Source organism: Erythrolamprus reginae, chromosome 2 (genome assembly GCF_031021105.1).
Source record: "Erythrolamprus reginae isolate rEryReg1 chromosome 2, rEryReg1.hap1, whole genome shotgun sequence".
NCBI classification, from domain to species: Eukaryota; Metazoa; Chordata; class Lepidosauria; order Squamata; family Dipsadidae; genus Erythrolamprus; species Erythrolamprus reginae.
Genome location: NC_091951.1, coordinates 240,349,714 through 240,374,548, shown reverse-complemented (window position 1 = coordinate 240,374,548; position 24,835 = coordinate 240,349,714). Strand labels below are relative to the sequence as shown.

Below are 24,835 nucleotides of genomic sequence, written 5' to 3'. Positions count from 1 at the left end.
AAAGATGCCTCTTGAAATCTCTTTGGAATCACTGAAATGGGAACATTACCTCAGGGACCGCCTTCTGCTGCACGAATCCCAGCGACCAGTTAGGTCCCACAGAGTGGATCTTCTCCGGGTCCCGTCAACTAAGCAATGTCGCCTGGCGGGACCCAGGGGAAGAGCTTTCTCTGTGGCGGCCCCAGCCCTCTGGAACCAACTCCCCCCAGAGATTAGAACTGCCCCCACCCTCCTTGCCTTTCGTAAACAACTTAAAACCCACCTCTGATGCCAGGCAGGGGGGAATTGAGATACTCTTTCCCCCTAGGCCTTTACATGGTATGGTATGCATGGTATGTATGTATGTATGTTTGGTTTTTATATTAATAGATTTTTAATCATCAATACCAAATTACTATTGTACACTGTTTTATTGTCGCTGTTAGCTGCCCCGAGTCTCTGGAGAGGGGCGGCATACAAATCCAATAAATAAATAAATAAATAACATAGAAACTTTTGTGGGAGGGGAGATGAAGACCGTCTCAAACATGAATATTTGAAAACATTCTAAGGCCTAATAAGAATATCTTTCATGGACTATTATTGCCATTCATCTACAAAACCTGCATATTTAAATAAGTACATAACTTCAAATATATATTTAAACAAATCTTTAATTATAGGTTTGCTGGCAGGAGTGCTCCAAGTTTAAAAATGGCTGATGTTTAGAATTCTTTCACTAACACCAATGATCAAAAGGATTAGTCAGCATTAACACTCCATACTACATGCCAACAGAAATTCAGGAGAAGTGACAGATGCTAATTTACACAATGCCAACATCCAGGAGTATACGAAACCTGTGCACCTGATCAGTTTTTCCTTGAGCGAAAGGGGCATCATGCAGATGTCTGAATACATACCGTCAGTGGAATATTTATGCATGCCAGAACAGATAATATCTGAGATAATTTGATTATCTCACAAAATAAGCACTGAAATACAATTGCGCTCTCTCTCCCCCTTGTGTGGAGTATTCCAGTAACTCCTCCAGATAGTACAGTCTGACATGATACACTAGTCAATTTAAACAAAGACATCTTGTGACATAACTGCATGCTTTAATGTAGTAGCCCCCAATATTTTGGGCACCAGGAACTGGTTCTGCAGAAAAAAGTATCAACAGTAGATACCTTCAAATTTCTAGGTTCTATCATATCTCAAGACTTAAAATGGTCACCTAACATCAAAAACATCACCAACAAGTACAACATAGAATGTTATGAACATAAGAAGAGCCATGCTGAATTGGGCCAAAGCCCATTCAGTCCAGCATTCTGTGTCACACAGTGGCCCACCATCTTGAGCAGAAAAAGAAGGCAAAAGCCTTCCTTTCTCTTGACCCCCAACAAATGGTACCCAAGGAAATTCTGCCTCCCTCAAACATCATAGAGGCGGCACTTGGACATCCATTTCAATAACCACCGATACACTTGGCATCTGTGAATCTGTCTAATGCTGCCTTGAAGCTATCCAGGCTGACAGCTGTCATGACCTCTTCTGAAAGTGAATTCCATAAACCAATGACCCTCCAGGTGAAGAAATATTTTCCTTTATTTGTCCTCACTTTTTTAACTATGAGCTTTAGGGAGTGCCCCCTCATCCTAGTATTGTGTGATAGAGAAAATATTTTTCTCTATCCACCTTTTCTATGCCATGCATGATTCTATACACTTTGATCAAGTCACCCCTTAAACGCCGTCTTAAACCTGGTTTCATAAGGGAGATGCTCCATTTCCTTGATCTTTTTTGTTGCCCTTTTTTGCACCTTTTCCAGTTCCATTATATCCTTCTTGAGGTGTGGTAACCAGAACTGTACACAGTACTCCAAGTGTGGTCTCACCATCGATTTGTACAGAGGTAATACAACACTTGCCGACCTATTTTCGATTCCCTTCCTAATTATGCCAAGCATGGAATTTGCTTTTTTTTTTTACTGCTGCTGCGCACTGGCTTGACGTCTACATTGAGTTGTCCACCAAAGCCCCAAGATCCCTTTCTTGGGTTGTCTCAGAAAGCTTGGTCCCCATCAGTTTGTAGGTATAATTGGGGTTCTTTGGCCTGATATGCATAACTTTGCACTTGTTTAGGTTAAAATGCATTTGCCACTTTGTTGCCCACTCACTGAATTTTGAGAGATCTTTCTGGAGCTCCCAACAGTTTCACTTTTCACTACCCGGAACAATTTAGTATCGTCAGCAAACTTTGCTACCTCACTATTTACTTCTACATCCAGATCATTAATGAATAAATTAAAAAGTAAAGGTCCCAAAACTGATCCTTGGGATACACCAAGTCTCACATGTTCTTTCTGCGCCAACTCAAGAAGCTCAAATTGCCCAAGGAGCTGCTGATACAGTTCTACAGAGGAATTATTGAGTCTGTCATCTGCACCTCTATAACTGTCTGGTTTGGTTCTGCAACCCAACAAGACAGACACAGACTTTGGAGGATAATCAGAAATGTAGAAAAATCTATTGCTACCAATCTGTCTTCCATTGAGGACCTGAATACTGCACAAGTCAAAAAGAGGGCTGTGAAAATATTTACTGACCCTTCACATTCTGGACATAAATTTTTTCAACTCCGACCCTCAAAATGACGCTATAGAGGAAGACAACTAGACACAAGAACAGTTTTTTCCTGAATGCCATCACTCTGCTAAACAAATAATTCTCTCACCACTGTCAAACTATTCACTGCATTATTATTACTATTACCATTAGTGTTTTCATCATTCCTATTACGGTACCTATCTCCTCCCACTTATGACTGTGATTGTAACTTGTTGTTTGTATCCTTATGGTTTACATTAAGTTGACTGTTTCCTGATTGCTTATTTGTGCCCTATGACAATCATTAAGTATTGTACCTCATGATTCTTGACCAACGTATCTTTTCTTTTATGTACACTGAAAGCATATGCACCAAAGACAAATTCCTTGTGTGTCCAATCACACTTGGCCAATAAAGAATTCTGTTCTGTTCTATTCTGTGCATTGAAGGTGCAATGTTCTGAATTGGATGTTTCCACATTACTAAAACAAAAATTAATTTATCCATGTTATCTTTTAAAAGACTTCTAAAATGTATACCTACCAGCTCCAAATGCAAAGAAGAAGCTTTTATCTGGATATTCTTCCAGTAAACCTTTCACTCGCTTGCCCATCCGCTCATTCCGCTTGTAGATAAGCTCATGGCGGAAGTAGTTGTCAATTTCCTGAGCCATGATGCGCTCATGAGGTTGCAGGGATGCATTGATGAAATTTGGGACCTATGAGAAAGAAAGAAGATTATACAACATAGGAGATTAAATCTGTCTCCCTTCCTAGCGTGTCCCAGCACGTCCCACAGATTTGTTCCAGAGAGTTGGGAAACTTGAGGTTTTATGCAGAGGAAAAGGAAATAAGAGTTGGAAATGGAAATCTATTTATATAACGCTGGAGTTAGCTCATTCTTAATATTTCTAGCACTCTTGTAACAGGCAGAAAAATATCGACTGTGCTTAGCTCCACAATGCCTCACTTCATTAGAACCACTGCATTTCTCCAGGATTGGGCTTTGATTTTTGAGGTCCAATTTTGCTTTTTGTAAATAAAAGAAAATATAGCAAAGGCAGGTGTGGGTTGCTCCCGATTTGGATTGGTTCTATAAAACCATTGCCAAATTGGAAGTGATCGCCGTTTGGTCACGCTCCTGGAACGGCTCTAATGTTTTGTGGTTTGGGGCTTCTGCGCATGTGCAGAAGCAGGTGGATAAGAGTAAATAAAATTGTGAATCAGCAGCATCACCAATTTCTTAACTCGTACTTTTGATTTTCAAAACCATTTAACTTAAATTTGATTTTAAGGGTATAACAGGTTTTGAATAAGCTACAGTTACAAAGCATATTCTCAGAAACTTGGGAGAATCGCATTTTTATGATTGAGTGATTGATTGATTGATTGATTGATTCATTCGTTCGTTCGTTCGTTCATTCGTTCATTCGTTCATTCATTTATTCATTTGATTTTTATGCCACCCTTCTCCTTAGATTCAGGGCGGCTTACAGCATGTTAGCAATAGCACTTCTTAACAGAACCAGCATATTATATTGCCCCCACAATCCGGGTCCTCATTTAACCCACCTCAGAAGGATGGAAGGCTGAGTCAACCTTGAGACGGTGATGAGATTTGAACCGCTGATCTACAGATCTACAGTCAGCTTCAGTGGCCTGCAGTACAGCACTCTACCTCCTGCGCCACCCTGGCTCTTCAAAGAAATCATGATTTCAAAGAAAGAGACAGAAGGCTCATATAAAAGACTATAGCCAGAGGAAGAATGGAGGCTATGATATTTGTGCAGTGCTTATTCAAATGCTCACCAAGCTATCCAGAACCAGTTTGGAAGGGCACAAGTACAAAGTACGGAACAGATAATGCTGCTCATATTAACTTCTTGCAGAACTTTTTCATATCAGTTTAGCTATCCTATTTTCAAAGACAGCTCTAGATAGATTACGCTGGATATTGATCTTCTAATAAATAGTTTTCATTTGTAAATAGAACACTAGAGTTATTGTTCCTACAGGGGGGTTACTCCTCTGATTTGCTCAAGCAGCAAGGTCAAATTTCTTCATCGCGTTGCAAATGACAGGATAATAAAGTGATCCATTTAAATTGTTTTGCACTTGAAACTTCCTTTTTTGAACTCAAAACTGCTGCTTCAGGTTTTAAAAAAAAATGTTCCAACTGTACAGAAGTCCCAAGGACCATTCTGGAAATATTCTAGTGTCAAAAGCACCCTTATTTCAAGCCAAAACACCTTGGGACTGGTTGGAATAGTCCTGGAGCATGTCTGATTAGATCAAAATAGATCACTTTGAGATCACAATATTTTGTACATCACTAAGAATAAGTATGACCTCAATAACTCAGAAAACTCAAACTGCCCAAGGCGCTGCTGATACAGTTCTACAGAGGAATTACTGAGTCAGTCATCTGCACCTCTATAACTGTCTGGTTTGGTGCTGCAACCCAACAAGACCGACACAGACTTCAGAGGATAATTAGAATTGCAGAAAGAAACATTGCTGCCAACCTGCCTTCCTTTGAGGACCTGTATCCTGCAAGAGGGCAGGGAAAATATTTACACACACTTTATAGCCTGGGCACAAATTGTTTCAATTCCTACCCTCAAAACGATGCTATAGACTAGAGCACTGAACACCAGAACAACTAGACACAAGAACAGTTTTTCCCCTGAATGCCATCACCCTGCTAAACAAATAAATTCCCTTAACACTGTCAAACTATTTACTAACCTGCACTACTATTAATTTTCTCATTTCTTTCTGTTCCCATCACCCACCTCTTCCCACTAATGACTGTATGACTGTCACTTTGTTGCTTGTATCCTTACAATTCATATTTACTGGTTTCCTAATTTGATTTTATTGCTTATTTGTACCTGGATTATCATTAATTGTTGTACTTTATGATTCTTGAGGAACTTATCTTTTCTTTTATGTACACTGAGAGCATATGCAGCAAAGACAAATTCTTTGTGTGTCCTATCACCCTTGGGCAATAAAAAAAATCTATTATAAAAACAGAAATAGATAAATAGAAAGAAGGAAACAGTACTTCCACCAAAGAGAACAGTTAAAGGAAGGAAGAAGGGAGGGAAGACTGCTCAGCATTGTAAAAAAAAAAGAATATTTACGCTAATATTCCCCATTCTTACAGGAGAAGAGAACATCCTACCCACATAGACCCACATAGCTAGGAGCCATAATAAAAACCCAATATTAGTAGTAATAGATTGCCCATTGAAAAGCTGACCTGCCAAAGCAAAATTCAGCAGCAGTGAAAATATTCAATTTGTATTGCTTTTACTGCTTGGCAAAAGAAGACATAGATGATCAAGTGCCCACCCCGAAATATCCCCAAGGGGAATCTTACTAGCTACAGTGATAAAACTTTCTGCTCTCCTTGTGCAATAGACTGTGGCTCCTTGCAAAAACATCAAAAAACTTATTTTTCTTTGTTATATTCTTACTTTTTATATTTTTCTCCCTGTGTTGTTCCTTTATCTGCAGTATTTCTTTTTATTGTTTTTTTTGTAATTTGTATTAGTGTTTATTTCTTTTTTTTAAAAAAACAATTATTGTAGTAAAAAAAAAGGTCTTGAGGCTTGTAAATCAAACTCGGATGCATCAAGGTACAGCTGCCATTAAGCACTTTTTCATTCCAGTGTTTGTTTGCTCAACAAAATATTTTGCTGAAAGAAAATAGGATTATTGTTTGCTACAATTCAATTGGAGGGAGAAAATGTGTGGGACATGAGAAGAGACAAAGTTTAGCCCTGCTCTGTCTTTTTCTCCCTATGTCTGTTGATATATTTGCATTGTGGCGGTAGTGTCCGGGATTGTGGTCTAAACCAGGAATCTCCAACCTTGACAACTTTAAGACTTGTGGACTTCAACTCCCAGAATTCCTCAGCCAGCTTGTACAAGTCTTCAAGTTGCCAAGGTTGGAGACCCTTGGTCTAAACAGCAGTGAAGCCCTACTAATGAAGCCCCATGGATACCTGCCCTAAAGGTGCTTTTCCAAAGGGACCTGGACTGTCTTGGTTTTGTCCTTGAAGATGTTTTGATTCTCATCCAAGAAGCTTCTTCGATACTGGCTGAATGGTGGAGAACAGAAGGATTTATACTCCTTGGCAATCATCCAAATATAAATCCTTCTGTCCTCCACCATTCAGCAGGACTGAAGAAGCTTCTTGGGTGAGAAGTGAAACATCTTCAAGGGGGAAAAATGCAAGAAAATTCACTTGCCTTTTGGAAAAGCACCTTTGGGACAACCATGGCCTGGATGATTGAGAATCTGTATAGACACTCCATGTGTATATTGTGGCTGATATCACCATGAGATGGATGATTGAATACCCCTTGATGTTTTGGGTTTGAGGAGTATAGGAAGATCCTTGTGGCTAGACATGAAACTGATCTACAAGTGCAGTGATGATGAACCTTTTTTTCCTCGGGTGCTGAAAGAGTGTGGGTGCACGCTATTGCATGCCCACATCCATAATTCAATGCCTGGGAAGGGCAAAAACAGCTTCCCTACTCCTGGCGGCCCTCTGGAGGCTGGAAATGGCCTGTTTCCCAACTTCTGGTGGTCCAGTAGGCTCGTGTTTCACCCTTCCCAGGCTTCAAAGGCTTCCCTGGAGCTGGGGGGGGAGGGTATAAAACGCCTTCCCCTATCCGTCCGGAGGCTCTCTGGAAGCCAAAAAACACCCTCCCAGAGCCTCTGTGTGAGCCAAAAATAAGCTGGCCAGCGCGCACATGCACATTGGATCTGAGCTAGGGCAACAGCTCGTGTGCCAGCAGATATGGCTCCGCGTGCCACCTGTGGCATTCGCGCCCCAATTCGCCATCACTGTTCTAAACTGTCAGGATCGGTTCTGCTCTCTTCAGGTGGATAATACATGTAACTCTTAAGATCAGAGGAAAGAAGATGGCCAAACACCTGGCAATTGGCATGATTTATGTCCTTTGTGTCTTTTAACTAGAACTATCTCACTCTGAAATTATTGAGAAATGTCATGAAGATCCATTGCCAAAGGGAAAGACAGCACAGGCTCTCTTGGGTCCAGCTCTCCCATTCAGCCAGAACACTATCTGGCTCTATTATTATTATTATTATTATTATTATTATTATTATTATTATTATTAATTAGATTTGTATGCCGCCCCTCTCCGTAGACTCGGGGCGGCTCACAGCATACAATAAAACAATTCATGACATATCAAAAATGTAATTGATAAAGCAGAGTGCTTTATTTTTTCTCTCTTAATTTCTTTCACACCTATTTTTACTCATCTTTTTTCTTCTCTCTATTTAAATCTTTGTGTACATAGTGTTGTATTATATGTATTGTAGTTGTGTGATTTTATTGTAAATATCTAATAAACTTTTTTCAAAAAAAAAAAACAATTCATGACAAATCTAATAGATTTAAAAAACATTTTAAAACCCCATTATTAAACCAGACATACCCACAGACATACCATACATAAATTGTATAGGCCCGGGGGAGGGGGGGAAATGCCTCAATTCCCCCATGCCTGACGGCAGAGGTGAGTTTTAAGGAGTTTACGGAAGGCAAGGAGAGTGGGGGCAGTTCTAATCTCCGGGGGGAGCTGGTTCCAGAGAGTCGGGGCCGCCACAGAGAAGGCTCTTCCCCTGGGACCCGCCAGATGACATTGTTTAGTCAACGGCACCCGGAGAAGGCCAACTCTGTGGAACCTAATCGGTCGCTGGGATTCGTACGGCAGAAGGCGGTCTTGGAGATATTCTGGTCCGATGCCATGAAGGGCTTTATAGGTCATAACCAACACTTTGAATTGTGACCGGAAATTGATCGGCAACCAATGCAGACTGCGGAGTGTTGGTTTAACATGGGCATACCTGGGGAAGCCCATGATTGCTCTCGCAGTTGTATTCTGCATGATCTGAAGTTTCTGAACACTTTTCAAAGGTAGCCCCTTGCTTTGCAAGCTTTGATGAGAAACAGGTCAGGTGAGTTTCAGTTGAGACTAGCAATCTGGTCCTTTGTTTATTTTTTTTAAGAATGTAATTTATGCACATGCATAACCCATGTATTAACAGGAGACTGTTGAAATATGCCAGGGATGGAAAAAAAGCTACATGATTCCCCCTTACTGATGACTGGAGAGAGTCACACCAGCACTGCATACCTTTAAGGGCAGGCAGTAAATGAGATTACTCGGGGAGCCATGTGTATAAGACTCTCAAATACTAAGGTCTTGAGGCCTGTTGTGGTTAGCTCTGGCCCAGCTCCTGCCCCAAGGACTATGGATGTGGGGGAGACATCCACATGCTGCAGGCCTGTTTTGCCCCCCCCCCAGTGGAATCTGCTGATGAAGGCTCCTCTGACCAAGAAGACATGAGTGACATGGAGGAGGAGAGTGTGGCAGACAGCTCAGAAGGAGATCAATTATCTAGCTCCTCCTTGGATTCAGAACAAGGGTTAATGATACAGCCACGCATGCGGAGAGCGATGCATAGGCAACAACAACTGAGAGATTATTATCAAAGAAAATGAGGCCACCTGTGGTTGGGTGGGGCTGTGGTAATTAGTGAGGCTGCCATAAATAGCAGCCTGTGGGTTTGGCCATTGTGGAGGATTATCTGATCGTTGTGTTTCGTGACTGCTTTACTGACTTTGACCTTTTGTGTGCTGATTTTTCCCCACTTTGAAACTAAATCAGAGCAAAGTGTGTTTCACTTTGTGAAAGAAGAAGGACTGTGAATTGCCTCACAGCTGCAAGATAAGTATCACAGAACTGATAAGGGACTTGTACAAATTACCAGTTTGGTTGGAGAGGTGTGCTCTTTGCTATACCAAAAGAGGGCTTGGTTTAAATGAATTTTCGTTATAAAGAACATTGTTTTGAATTTTCAAACGTGTGTGTGTCTGAAATTTGTACCTGTGAATTTTTGGGAGGATTCTACCAGAGAGCCCGACAGAACAAGGCCCAAACATTTCAAGCACATGGCTTGTCAGTGATTAGCTGACTGCCTCTTGGATAGCCGGTATCTTGGATTGGAGGAGAAATAGAAACTTTTCCTATATCAGATGTTGCAAGTATAGGAAGGGCTCTTTCCCATATTCCCTGAAAAACAAGTTGCTTCAGAGGCAGGATGTTCACCCCATATTCTTCTGTCTCCACACATAATGGTGAGACTCCATATTTAAGAGATGTGCCACTCAAATCACAGCAACACTGTATGAAAACAGAGTATAAATATAATACTTAAACATCCATAGCAGATGCAAATTATCTCTACCACATCCTGAAAAGCACGTCAAAACAACCAGCGACTTCTCATCTTATTTTGCTATGCAGAGGTCTCTCATTTAAAAGCCGACTACTTGCCAGAATTCTTGCTACTATAAGCTTCTTCTTAATAAACCTTATTAATCAAAGCTCTGAGAGGCTGGTTTTGGGGATTAACTGTTCCAAGCTGCTACTAACAGTTTTGACAGCTTGGTGAATACTCAGCATTCCAGAGAAAACTAAATACAATTGTTCATTAACATGGTGCCTTTAGTATTCAATTTATAATGGTGGTGCTGGTGGGGTTTTTTTTGTAAGATAGTGGATGGGTATGTGAAGGGTACTCTCCCAAAATCCAGAGACAGAGGTATATTTCTTTTATGGCAGGGTCTTCAACCTTGGCAACTTTAAGACTTGTGGACTTCAACTCCCTGGCTGGAGAACTCTGCAAACTCCCTGCAATTCTCAACGTATTTCCTACTCAAGAGACCATCTGCTCATTGAGTCTGTCATCTGCACCTCTATAACTGTCTGGTTTGGTGCTGCAACCCAACAGGACCGACACAGACTTCAGAGGATAATCAGAATTGCAGAAAAAGCAATTGCTGCCAACCTGCTTTCCATTGAGGACCTGTATATGCACGAGTCAAAAAGAGGGCGGGAAAAGTATTTATTGACCCCTCACATCCTGGACACAAACTGTTTCAACTCCTACCCTCAAAACGTCGCGACAGAGCACTGCACACCAAGACAACTAGACACAAGAACAGTTTTTTTCTGAACGCCATCACTCTACTAAACAAATAATTCCCTCAACACTGTCAGACTTCTATTCTACTAGTTTTTCTCATCATTCCTATCATCCATTTCCTCCCATGTTGACTGTATGACTGTAACTTGTTGCTTATATCCTAAGATTTTTATTAATATTGCTTCTTCATTGCTTATTTGATCCTTATGACAATCATTAAGTGTCTTATCACATGATTCTCGACAAATGTATATTTTATTTTATGTACGCTGAGAGCATATGCACCAAGACAAATTCCTTGTGTGTCCAATCACACTTGGCCAATAAAATTCTATTCTATTCTATTAAAGTTGCCAAGGTTGAAGACCCCTATTCTATGGCATTTCCATTCTAAATCGTTTAGACCCCTATTCTATGGCATTTCCATTCTAAATCGTTTAAATCTAAGTCTCATATTGATCTCCCATCCTCGTTCTTATCTGGGATAATAAAAATTTTCATTAGTGGGAGCTGCCTAGAGTCCCTAGGGAGTTAGGCGGCATACAAATTGAATTTTAAAAAATAAAAATAAAATAAAAGTATGGAATAGTAATAGAGTACATTTCTGCAAATACAATTCTGTCGCTAAACGGGACATCACGTGACTTGTAATTTCATTGCGCTCTACTGACGATGCTTGTTGAAAGCCTGATGTAAAATGTGCACATGATGATCATGTGATCACAGAATGCTGCAATAGTCGTTTAAGCCTGCCCGAATCTTGATAAGACTGCAAGGATGCTGTAACAGTCATAAGTTTTAGTTTTAATTATTAGATTTGTATTGTACATTGTTTTTCTATTACTGTTGTGAGCCGCCCCGAGTCTACGGAGAGGAGCGGCATACAAATTTAATTTAATAAATAAATAAAGTGCAAAGACTAGTCGTAAGGTGACTTTTGCAGCACTGTCGTAATTATGAACAATCGCTAAACAGAGCAGTCATTCAGTGAGAACTACCTACAATAGCTAAATATCTACCTAAAATAGCTACATATCAGTGGTTATAAATACCAAAAGGTATTATAACATAACTAAACAATGTCGTTTGGCGGGGCCAGGGGAAGAGCCTTCTCCGTGGCGGCCCCTGCCCTCTGGAACCAACTCCCCCCCGGAGATTAGAATTGCCCCCACCCTCCTCGCCTTTCGTAAGCTCCTCAAAACCCACCTCTGCCGTCAGACATGGGGAACTGAGATACTCTTTCCCCCTAGGCCTTTACAATTTATGCATGGTATGTTTGTTTGTAGGTATGATTGGTTTTAAAATAAGGGTTTTTTAGTTGTTGTAGTATTGGATTTACATGCTGTTTTTATTATTGTTGTTAGCCACCCCGAGTCTATGGAGAGGGGTGGCATACAAATCCAATCAATCAATCAATCAATCAATCAATCAATCAATCAATCAATCAATAAATAAATAAATAAATAAATAAATAAATAAATAAATAAATAAAATAAAATAAAATAAAATAAATAAATAAATAAATAAATAAATAAATAAATAAATAAATAAATAAATAAATAAATAAATAAATAAATATGCTTCATTGTTTATAGAAGGCCTTTGATTATGTCATCCATTTCAAATTAATGCACTTAGAAAAATGGGAAATGCAGGACACCTCACTATGCTCATGTAAAAGCTACACAGCTTAGGAAGCCATTGTATAGACATAGCACAACAAACTGGCTCTAATTTGGCAAAGTACTGTATCCATTTCCCCCTAGTTTACTATATATTTTTAAAGAGCGATGGCTTACAAGTGGAGCTCTTCCCTCACAATCAGGATGCTGAGAGTTTAATTCTAGGTAGTGGCAAATATTTCTCTCTGGGTTCAGAGAGAAAATATCTGCTGTGAACTCCACCTAGGCATCAGGAAGGGCATCCAGCCAGTAAATGCTCAGTTCCATTCAGTTGCCCTGACTTCATCCCAATGCAAGGGATTACAGGGGCATTAAAAAAAAGGGTGGTATCTTTTAAAAATTAAGTTGAATAGAAGTATGTGTTCCCCCTCTGTTACAATAAAATACACTGCTCAAAAAAATAAAGGGAACTCTTAAACAACACAATATAACTCTAAGTAAATCAAACTTCTGTGAAATCAAACTGTCAACTTAGGAAGCAACACTGACTGACAATCAATTTCACATGCTGTTGTGCACATTCAACTTTGTACTTGAATAAAGTATTCAATGAGAATATTTCTCCAGGTCCTGTCGACCAAACAATGCCGTTTGGCGGGCCCCAGGGGAAGAGCCTTCTCTGTGGCGGCCCCGGCCCTCTGGAATCAAGTCCCCCCGGAGATTAGAACGGCCCCCACCCTCCTTGTCTTTCGCAAGTTACTCAAGACCCACCTATATCGCCAGGCATGGGGGAATTAAGACATCTCCCCCAGGCTTTCTTATATTTTATGTTTGGTATGTATGTGCTGTATGGTTTTTAAATTGTTGGGGATTTTTTATATAATTTTATTATTAGATTTGTTCCATTGTTATACTGTTTTTATTACTGTTGTGAGCCGCCGCGAGTCTTCGGAGAGGGGTAGCATACAAATCTAATAAATTGAATTGAATTGAATTGAATTCATTCATTCAGATCTACGATGTGTTATTTGAGTGTTCCCTTTATTTTATTTTTTAGCAGTATATATAATCCAATAAGCAAAGTATAAACTGCCTTGTTACCCAGCAAATCAGAAACAGCCCATCAGATGCCACCATCAAATATGTTCCTGGAATTGCCAATTGCAGTGTTAACAAAGAAGTATGGATGACGACTATGAATAGTGAAAGTAAACCTGTCTTTAAAATGTCCAGTCCCTTAGGGATCTCACAAGAGAAGCTGACTAGCAGTATTGTGAGCAGCACAACGGAATGGGGAGACGCAACTCACTTGGGAAGTATCATGATTGAAGATGACATTGTTGAGGTCTCCACAGTTGTAATGCTTGATAAGGTCCTCTGTACTGTGAGGAATCTGTTGACTGCCTGCTCGGAGCTTCTCCTGCTGCAAGAGAGTCTGATTCAAAGCAAAAATCACCTGGAATGGAATGGAATGGAGGAAAAGGGAAAGGGGAAAGTTCCCAGTCAGTCTTTAAAGTTCCCAATCAATCCTTGAAACTCACTCTTAAATAAGATATATTAAACTGGAATAATAAACATTTGGCATACATTTATGCATGTGTCTGTGCAATCTACCCTAAACACATGTTTTAAACATTCAGCCATATACAAAGAAGAAAATAGTTTATATAATCGGTTATTATAATAGCAATAGCAATGGTATTTAGACTTATACAGTGATACCTTGTCTTATGGGAGGAGGTTCGTAAGGTGAAAGGTTTGTAAGATGAAACAATGTTTCCCATAGGAATCAATGGAAAACTGATTAATGCGTGCAAGCCCAAAATTTACCCCTTTTTCAAGCCAACGTGCCCGTTTTTGCGCTGGTGGGATTCCCCTGAAGCTGCTCTCCATGGGAAACCCCACCTCCGGACTTCCGTGTTTTTGCGATGCTGTAGGGAAATCCCAGGAGGGGAATCCCAGGATCGCAAAAACGGGCACTCCGCTGGCAACGGAGGTGGTGTTTCCCAGCGAGGGAAGCCTCAGCGAAATCGCACCATCGCAAAAACACAGAAGTCCGGAGGTGGGGTTTCAAGGACTTCCATGTTTTTGTGATGGTGCGATTTTACTGAGGTTTCTCTCGCTGGGAAACCCCACCTCCAGACTTCCGTTGCCAGTGGAGCGCCCATTTTTGCGATCCTGGGATTCCCCTCCTGGGATTTCCCTACAGCATCGCAAAAACGCGGAAGTTAGGAGGTGGAGTTTTCCATGCAGGGGAAATGCTGCACTCTAACCACTGGGTCACCCGGCTTGATGAATAATATTGTCATCATCAATGTCACAAAATAAATAAACTTATAGGTCTGGGCATGACTCATATTCAGGAAAAGTCAACAAAGAACATTTCTATAAGTCGTGCAGCATCAATGTGCATCTCCTTTAACCCAATACATCCTTTCCATGGCTCACATGATGAGAGACTTCCCAGAGCAACAGTGAAATTGTTAGATTTGGGAAAATAGGTAATCCTCATCTTACGACCACAATTGAGGCCAAAATTTCTGTTGCTGAATTTAACATTTGTTAAGGGAACTTTGCCCTATTTTACAACCTTTCTTTTCACAGATGTTAAGTGAATCATTGCAGTTGTTAAGTTACTAACGCGGTTGTTAAGTAAATCTGGCTTCCACATTTACTCTCGCCTCCCAGGGCACTTTACTGCCAAACACCTGAATATTGATCATGTGATCATGGAGATGTTGCAATGGTTTATGTGTAAAAAAAATGGTCAGAAGTCACTTTTTTCAGTGCTGTTGCAACACTGAACGGACACTCAATGGACTGTTGTAAGTTAAAGACTATCTGTATATTCAGTCAATAAATGGGTGCTTGGTTCAAACGGATGCCAGCAGATATTCCATGCACTTATATGCCCTCTTCACATCTTTTACTGTTCAAGTCTGTTTTGCTCTGCAATGCTATTAAAATTGTTCAATGCACTGGAAATTTCAAGTTTTTACTCAACTTCCTTTAAGAAAAATATAATTAATCTACTGTATAAATAATTGGTTGGAGGAGAAACTCTGCTTAATCCTTCTCTTTGGACCATTTATTCTCTGCCTGTAATTTTTTAAAACTTCGAACAACAACAAAAAGGTTTCAGCAACATTCCTCTCCTACTAGTTTCAAATGTCTTCTTTGCACTTAAGAAAATATATAAAGAAATACATTAGGTGATACAATATGGAAGTGTAGTAATTTGGCAGCAGCTTCACAAGAAGATGAAATAGAACTACGCTGTGGTTTCTATAATGGCCTGTTTAGTGGATGCCGGGTAGTTTTGTACAAGAGAAATACAGATCTTGAAATGCCAAAGAAAGCTTATTACCAACCAACTGCTAATAAGCTTCTTGTACATATAGACTTACAAGACTGCAGTACTGTTACTTGACACAAATAATCATGTTTGCAGGCTACAGGCAGCATTTCTGGCTTACAAAGGAAAGGAATTTCACTGCTCCATTCAGCACAAAATCCTCTTCAGAAGCAAAATCAATGAAGAAATTTATACATTTCACCAAAATCCCTTGATTAAAAAAAAAAGTGAGGAACTATCTCAGTGCTCCCAATCAATGACCCTTTCCTTTGAAGAAGTACTAAAAGGACTGAGTTCTGTGCGCATAATGGAAAATCAGCAAAATGTATCAAAAAGAGCCATTTTCATGAGTCGTCACATCAGGCAGCCTTGAAGGGTATTTCAATCAAAGCAGAGTATTTATATACAGTAAACCTACAGTAGACGGACATAGATGTGTACATCTATATGTACATAAGTGTACACATACATACAGAAAAGTAAGACTTTTCTGTATGTATGGGTGTGCATGTACAGGTAGCCCTGTTGGCACTGAGAAGGTGACTGATCCTCACCCAACCTCTGCAGCCTCCTTACAGGTCACATGATCTAAATTTGGACACCGCCCAATTGGCATGTACAGAATTTAGAATGGTTGCAACCTCCTGGGATCACAGGATCACCACTTGTAAACCAGCCAACTTCCAAGAAGAAAAGTCAATGGAGGAGGTGGGATTTGCTTAACGAATGTGGGATTTACTGAACTGCAGAGATTCACTTAACAATTGTGGCAAAAAACAAATCAGGTGTGGCTCAGGTAACAACTGCCTTGCTTAGCAATGGAAATTCTGATCCCGATTGCCATTGGAAGTATGTAATGTGAAGTACAGTGTATATACACTGTATTACATACATACAGTATGTAATGTGAAGTACAGTGGTGAAATCCCAATTTTTTAATATCAGTTCTGTGGGCGTGGCTTAGTGGGTGGGTGTGGTTTGATGGGCATGGCTTGATGGGCATGTCAGGGGAAGGATGCCGCAAAAACTCTGTTCCCACCCCACTCGGGCCAGTTGGAAGTGGTATTTGCTGGTTCTCTGAACTACTGAAAATTTCCACTACCGATTCTCCAGAATCTGTCAGAACATGCTGGATTTCACCCCTGGTGAAGCATATAATAACTTATGACCTGAGATCCCTGAATTTTCTTTCTTTAAAAAAAAAAAGAAAATGAAAGGCTAGTATAAAACATGGAATTCAGCTCTGGTTTGTTTGGGGAAAATAGGTTAGAATTCCTACACAAAATATCATGTTTGTTTTATTTTTAAAGTAAACTTTAAAGCCGCCCCGAGTCTGCGGAGAGGGGCGGCATACAAATCTAATTAATAATAATAATTATTATTATTATTATAATTATAATAATAATAATAATAATAATAATAATAATAATTATTATTATTATTATTATTATTATTATTAAACTCCTAATTCTATTCTTCTGAGCAGTCACGGATCTACTCTAGCTACCTAAATCTATTTTCATTCAAACAAAAAACAAAATCAACCATTTTGCAGTAATAGTAGAATTAACCAAAATATATTTTTTCCTATGGCCCTATGAGGGAATAAACTTAATTAAATACAATTCACCTAGTGTATGAATAAAGTTGCAATTAAGAAACCAATATTCTTTTACATTCTCTAAAGAGTGGGAACTTTATGGCCTCCCTCACAAAGTAATAGCTGTTATAAATGGAATCCTCTTAAGTCCAACCTCACAGCTCTCCAATAACAATTTTTCTAGCAAGTGTTATCGCCTTCAGAGATTGCAAGACCAGGTGCAGCTTCAAACAGGGCGCCCTTTGTGAAAAGTTTATCTTCAGTACATAGTCAAGTGACTCCAAAGTCGGAGGCTTTCTTAACAAGGAAGAAAATTCCAGAGCTTGTGAATTTAAAGGTGCTCTCTTCACATGGAAGTGGTTTTGTTCGGTGGCAAAGGTGCGGGGGAGGAAAGCGTGGAGAAAATGCAAGCTTATCTCAAAGTGGGCACCCAAAATAAATGGCATGTGGCAAGTACTTGTCCCTAGTTCCCTTTTCAGCATTTCTTTTCCAGATATGCTACTTGCTAGCACTTCTGTAATGTTCCAATTATCCAAAGCATTTCATGGGAATTGTCTGAACCGTGATTTACATAAACATTGCAAAAAATTAACTCGGCATTGCCCGTCTATTGCAGTCCAGTGCTTTAATTAAGGTTGTCCAGAGATCTAAATGTGTTCAAACTACTTAAGCATTAGAGTGTTCAAGTTTTAAGCCGGAGATGTTTCTTAAAGATCTTTCTCTGTAGATTCTCAGTCACCCAGGCATGGTTGCCTCAAAAGTGCTTTATCAAAAGACAACCGGGCTTTGCTTTCTCCTTGAAGATGTTTTGCTTTTCATCCAAGAAGCTTCTTCAGTTCTGACCGAATGGTGGAAGATGGAAGGATTTCTATTCCTTGCAGTTCCTTAACAATGTTCTTCATTGCATCAAAGCCAAATTCTCTGTGTGGCCAATAAAGAATTCTGTTCTGTTCTATTGTTATTTAAGACATGTTTTTATAAAGAGTGGCTCTGATTTAAGGTGAAATTGTTACAGCCTTTAGATCAGGGTTCCCCAAGCTCTTCAGCTTATTGACTGCTTAATAAAGTTTCAGATTGTTCACGGACCTCCAGATGCTTACTATATGAAAATTATTTAATACTTTAGTAGGACTATCACTAATAAGAATAACAATAGTAACCCCTTGCATAATCCCTTTGACCCCAGGCACCAAAAATGACCATTTTGAGGGACCTTGCTTTAAAGTTTATAAGTAGACCAGTGCTCTCAGCAGACATTATGAACTGGTAACTTTTGCATTATGTTACTTCTGGTTCAACATATAGTTGAAAACTAAACCTAGTTTGGGAAGCATAACCTTTAGATCCTATCGAGTTTAGCTCTAAGGACAAGGCGGAATAGAGATTTCTGTTTTTAGATCTCCGGTATGGCTTCCTCCCACTTAAACAATAAAAAGAAAGGGGATAATTCTTTCCCCCACACCCCACTCACTCTTTTATCCAATTAAAATGCCTTCTTCCCAAAACTGCTCTTTGCTCTGCTGATTAGGACATAATAGTGGTGTACAAAGTTTGTCTCCCCCCCCCAAATTTTGAATTCAAAATACCCTTATTTGAATGCAAAGCAGCTGTTTCCCATTCAGCCTGATCTGTTTAGAGGGGTATGTTTGTGTGTGGGGGGGGGGGCTTACACATAGTCAAAACAGCCCATTTTAGATGAGAAACCTGTTTCAATGTCAAATGGGGGCCATTTCAATTGGAAAGCATTTCCCCCCCCCCCAAATGTTTTGAATTCAATTGTATACAACCGACAGGGTCACATGAGCCTCTTTTACTCAATGGCAACTTTGCAATATTTCACTGGGAAAATTTCATAGGAAGAAAGATTCCCTTCCTCTTCTCAACAGCAGGAGCACCACCATCCCAATTGGATATACATATCATTACCATATTTTTCAGAGTATAAGATGCACCTTCCCCCCCCCCAGAAAAAAGAGGGTGAAAACATGGGTGCATCTTATACACCAAATAGCAATGACAGTAATTTACCTCCTTGCAGCAAACAGCAGCAGAGCCTGACTAGCACAAGCCACTGATTTTCTGCCTCCTGACACTCAGCTGATTGAAGTTTCCCCAAGCCTAGTGCTAAAATGAAAGTGAAACTAAAGCTGCAGTAGGCAAACTGCTGTAGGGAGAGGCAAAGGCTGATATTGGCTGTTTGTTTTTTGCTGCAAGGAGGTAAGTCAATAACTATAAATGCTTATAGAATGTTCAAATTATTATTTTTTAAAGTCATTTTAATTTTTTTTAAATTACAGTGGTACCTCTACTTAAGAACTTAATTCCTTCCGTGACCAGGTTCTTAAGTAGAAAAGTTCTTAAGTAGAAGCAATTTTTCCCGTAGGAATCAATGTAAAAGCAAATAATGCGTGCAAACCCATTAGGAAAGAAATAAAAGCTCGGAAGATGAGAGGAAGAAGAGGAGGAGGAGGACAGTCGCTACCGAAAGAAAAAGGGGAGGTGAGGGGAATCCAAAAAATCCAAAACTTTAAGGCTTAAAAAAAAAAGAGGCAGGCAAGAAGGAGCACACGCCTCCCATATACCAGGTGCGAGGATGCCTCCCGTACACTGTGCCAGAGAGAGAAACCCAGGCAGGCGGGGGGGGGGGGACCTCTTGCTCTTTTGACTGAAAGGTGACTGCTGCTGAGAGTCACAGTCGTGTCTTACTAGGGAATGATAATGATTAGATTTCTACCTTTTTAAAAAAAAAGTGTTTTGGTAATTCAAAGCAGCAAGTTTAATCCTGCTTCCTTCTATGTTGCCCACAACAACAACAGCCTTGTGAGGTAGGTTGTGTTAAAAGAGAGTGACTGGCCCAAAATCACACAGCTAGCTTTCATGCATAAGGTACACCTAAAACTCACAGTCTCGTGGTTTCTAGGCCAGGACCTTCTAGTTTGTATTTGATTGATTTGATTAATTACATTTTACCATACTGAAATCTATAACAACCTGCTTTTATACCAAGCTTTACATATCTAAATACGCAAATCTTGACATATAAAATAGCCATTGTTAAGCCTACAAAACTGTCAGAGACAACACTAAGGTTTCACTAGAGTGAACTGGCATAAAACCAAGTCTATACTTTTCACATAATGCATGATAATTCCTGTACAAAACTCAAAATTCAAAAATGTTGTAATATACAGATAGTCCTCAACTTATGACCCCAATTGAGCTCAAAATATCTGTTATTAAGTGAGACATTTGTTTTTCTGCAGTTTATGACCTTTCTCACCTCCGTTATTAATTAAATCATTGCAGTTATACATGCCAGTAACCTGGTTGTTAAGTGAATCTGGCAAAAGGTGATTGCATGATCCTGGGATAGTGACACCATCATAAATATGAAATAGTTGATAAACATCTGAATGTTGAGTACGTGGCCAAGGAAATGCTGCAAAGGTTGTAAGTGTAAAAAACAATCCTAAGTCACTTGTCACTTGTTCAGTGCTGTTATAGCTAAACAAACTGTTGCAAGTCAAGAACTACCTGTACACAGAAATGATACATTCTTAAAAATACTTTAAAAAATAATGATAATAAGGCTTAGTGGCAACTGCTATCACAATCAAACACAGAAGAAGCTGTTTCTGGCTACAACTGATGCTCATTTAGCAATCACAATTGGGGCTGGCAACTCAGATCTCAAACAGTTGCTAGTTGAAACTGTACTTAGGAATTTATTGCAGCTTTCCTTTGCTTTACACACCTGCAAAGATTGTAAATGTGCCGATTGGTTGTAAAGCTTATTTTCCATCACTGGCATAACTGCGAACAGTCGTTAAACAAGGCAGAGGCTAAACAAAGACTCCCTGTACTACAATCTAGCAAAAGGGACATCCTTGCAATATTTCCAACTTTTAAGACTAGGCATACCAGGATATATTTCTTGACTTTGAGCAAAAGAGCAGAGTCACAAACTGAGAAAACCAGGCTCCTTAAACCGCCATGCCCGATTATTTTATTTTGTTTTATAACACCAGGCCTCCAAGTGAACATTGAAAAACCTGTCCCTTAATTGTACAACTTCTTCCCAAAGGTGCTTTTTTTTCAAGAGGCAACTGGACTTTCTTGTTTTTCTTTGAAGGCGTTTTGCTCATCACCCAGGAAGATTATTCAGCTCTTCAAAAAATCACCTTCGGGACAACCATGAGACTTATGACTGACGGATACATACAACTTCTCATTCAGCTTTGCAAGTCCCCCTTTGGTTTAAACCTGAATCTTCAATCTTTCTGAATAGAATCTCAACAGCAAACATAAACCCAAGGGAAAGAAATATTCACGGGCATGTCACCCCAATCACTGTGCGATGCCCAGAGGTAGGCCACCTCAGACATACTATCTACTTGCTAGTCCAAAACAAACAAATAGCCATACACCAATTTCAATGTGGTTTTTTTTCTCTCTCTCAGCAAGCTATTCCACCATTTTCAATATTAGGAAAAGCACTCATCCCCCAACTAAATTTTAATGCAGCATCCCTTAAAAAGTAGAATTACTACTTAGCCTTCTCCAGGTCCTGCCAGCCAAAATATTCCGGCTGGCAGACCCTAGCAGAAGAGCCTTCTCTGTGGTGGCTCCAGCCCTTTGGAATCAACCGGCCCCCAGAGATTTGCACTGCTCCCACCTTCCTGGCCTTTTGGAAGTTGCTTAAGACACATCTTTGCCGGCAGGCTTGGGGCTGCTGAACATTCTGCCCCTGCCCATGTTGTGACTGAGATCTGTTTGAATACTAGTGAATGGTTTTAAGATAATGGGTTTTTAGGGTTGTTATTTTAGTAAGTTTAATGGATTTTAGATTGGTCCATTTTGTTTCTATTTCTACTATGCTATGTTTTGTAGTTATTCCTATGTCGTAAGCCGCCCTGGGTCTTTGGTGGAGGGCGGCCTGGAAATTGAAATAGTAAGTAAATAGGTAAGTAACTAAATAAATAAGTGACTAAGTAAGTAAGTAAGTAAGCAAATAAGTAAGTAACTAACTAAATAAATAAGTAACTAACTAACTAACTAAATAACTAAGTAAGTAAGTAACTAAATAACTAACTAAATAAGTAAGTAAGTAAGTAAGTAGGTACGTAAGTAAGTAAGTAAGTAAGTAAGTAAGTAAGTAAGTAAGTAAGTAAGTAAGTAAGTAAGTAAGTAAATAATACTTAGAAAAGATATTGAATGCCAGGATAAAACAGAAGTATTCCCTTTTTAACTGAAGTATGGATTCAATCATTACTTTTATCTTCATCTTCAAGCAAAGTGTACTGAATGGGCTGTATATCTTTGCTTATTCTTATCCCGTGCAGTGTGCTGGCATTCAAAAGCCTTTCCCCTATGAGCGGCAAGTCTCTACCTCATTCTCCACAAGCGATACTCCCCTCTTTGTGGAAAATGAATTCATGCCAACTTCAAAGTCTCTCTTGAAAGGATGTACCCAAGAGAACAAATGTAACAACTGTATTGGACCTTGCCGACAACAGAGAAAATGTTAGTACGGTGGAAAAATAAACGATTAAGCTTTGTAGTCAAGATAGCGCTTAGTCTTCTTTTCCCCCCCTTTTTTTCTCCCCCCCCCCTTGGCTAGAATTTCTTCAGCTGTCAAGACAAGGGGTTTTGGTCCGGGAACGGAGGGATAAGAAAGAGACACATCCCTTTGACCAGCATTGTTGGAAGAGCCTGCTAGAGAGGTTGCATGGAGAGGGAGGGAGGGGGTTAGAGTTCGGCAGATGCCTTTTTTGTCAAAGACAAAAGACCCCCGGCCATCCTCTCCACTTTCCATCACTTTCATCCAGACTGGATCAAAGTGCTGTTCTACATATGAAAGGGACCTGGCATTATGCGCCTCAAATTAGCCTATCGCCACCCCGCTAGCCCTCTGAGGCCTCTCAACAAAGGCTCCCACATCTGTTCCATCCCTTTGCCTCATCTTCTCTCTCTCTCTCTTTCACTCACTCACTCTGCACGAGCATGTGCGTGCATTTGTTTTCAGCTTTCAGCTTGGAGAGCCATTCAGCTCCGTGAATTATTAGCTGAACATCTTCCCGGAATTCAGGAGGAACCCTCGGTTGTCTTTCATTGTTCCCAGGGATCGTTTCAACCTGCCACATCACTCAGGACCCTCACGCTGGGAATACTTGCAACAATTGACCACTTCTTCATCGCCTTCCTCTTCACCTGACACACATGCACATGTAGGAGACGGGGCTCTGGGTCTCATAAGCAGTGGCCCTGAAATCAAAGCACCCCTTGCATCAAAGGCAGCATGGCTATGAAAGTCAATCATCCTCTTTTGTCATGGAAATGGTCCGTGCCAAGCACTGAAGAGAAGAAGAAAAGTGGAATTCTTCACTCAGATGCTTTGCGCTTCCTTAGATGTGCTACGTCTGACTCTCCGATGCTTTCTTCGCAAAGTGCATAACCTGAACATGGTCCCTGATGACAACAGGCTGTAGGAAAAATCCCCCAGAATATGATTGCACAAAAGAGATGGGAAAACTTTCCAGATTTTATGCAACACATGTCTGCCATCAACCTGAGCTTTACTCTAGTGTTTTCAGGGAACGGTACTCTCATTTGTTGAACTTAATTTTTAAATAGAATCCTTGCTATATAATTTCTAAGAACTGAAATATAAAGCTGAAATAAATTCTGCAGATATAATATTGCTCAGCTATCTTCTAAATAATACAGATACTGTATGTTAAATACCTGCTCTGGTTAATAGTCTTGGGATGTCCTGGTTGAATCAAATTCTTTTAATAATGTTTCATCCAATTGAGGTTTGTTATAAGAAATACTCAAATATTTTCCCAGATCAAATATGATTGATGTATAAGCATAGTTCCCTCTAAGCTGAGCAGTGAGCAATCGCTCACTTAAAAATCATCATCAACTCAGAGTTTTCCAAACCTGCCCAGAAGCTGAGAGGGAAAGAATGAGAGGGAAGGAGAGAGAGAGGAAGAGAGGAAGAGAGAGAAACAGATAGAAAAAAGAGAGGAAGGAAAAGAGAAAGAAAAAGAATGGGAGTAAGGAAGAGAGAAAGAAAATGAAAATCTAGTTTGAAACTAGCTCAACTATTTAAGTGGCATTTTGATATTGATAGAGTTGCCCTATTATGAGCTCATTGTTATAGACGCACAGTACAGTATTTTATTTTGAAATTCTCTGAGGCAAAACAGGGTGGGTTTTTTATTTGTTTGTTTGTTTGTTTGTTTGTTTATTTGTTAATTAATTATTTCTGTGCCGCCCAGTCCCGAAGGGACTGCCGCTCAGACACTATACTTTTCTGCCCCCCCCCCCAAAAAATAGAGGGAACACTGTGTATAAGGCACCATTATAATTAAGCAGGCCATGGACATTTATATAGGACATTTTCTGGATAAATTGACACCAAAAGCATTAGCTACAAAATAAAACCAATAGCTTTCTAAAAATTTAACAGTCAATTTCTGTCTAGGACAGGGATAGGCAAAGTTGGCTCTTCTATGGCTTGTGGACTTCAACTCCCAGAATTCCTGCTAGCTCGGGAATTCTGGGAGTTGAAGTCCACATGTCATAGAAGAGCCAACTTTGCCTACCCCTGTC

The 24,835-nt window shown here is 39.9% G+C and overlaps 1 protein-coding gene across 4 annotated transcripts in view; it reads right to left on the bottom strand.

The window, feature by feature from the left end:
• Positions 1-24,835, bottom strand: part of TRABD2A (TraB domain containing 2A) — a 102,210-nt gene that overhangs the window by 29,624 nt on the left and 47,751 nt on the right. For all 4 annotated transcript variants that reach the window (XM_070736227.1, XM_070736229.1, XM_070736230.1 and 1 more), the window contains exons 3-4: positions 13,570-13,716; positions 3,139-3,313 (exon numbers count right to left, since the gene is read on the bottom strand). In XM_070736227.1, the coding sequence (XP_070592328.1) occupies positions 3,139-3,313; positions 13,570-13,716 (322 nt within the window). The remainder of the gene's footprint in view (positions 1-3,138; positions 3,314-13,569; positions 13,717-24,835) is intronic.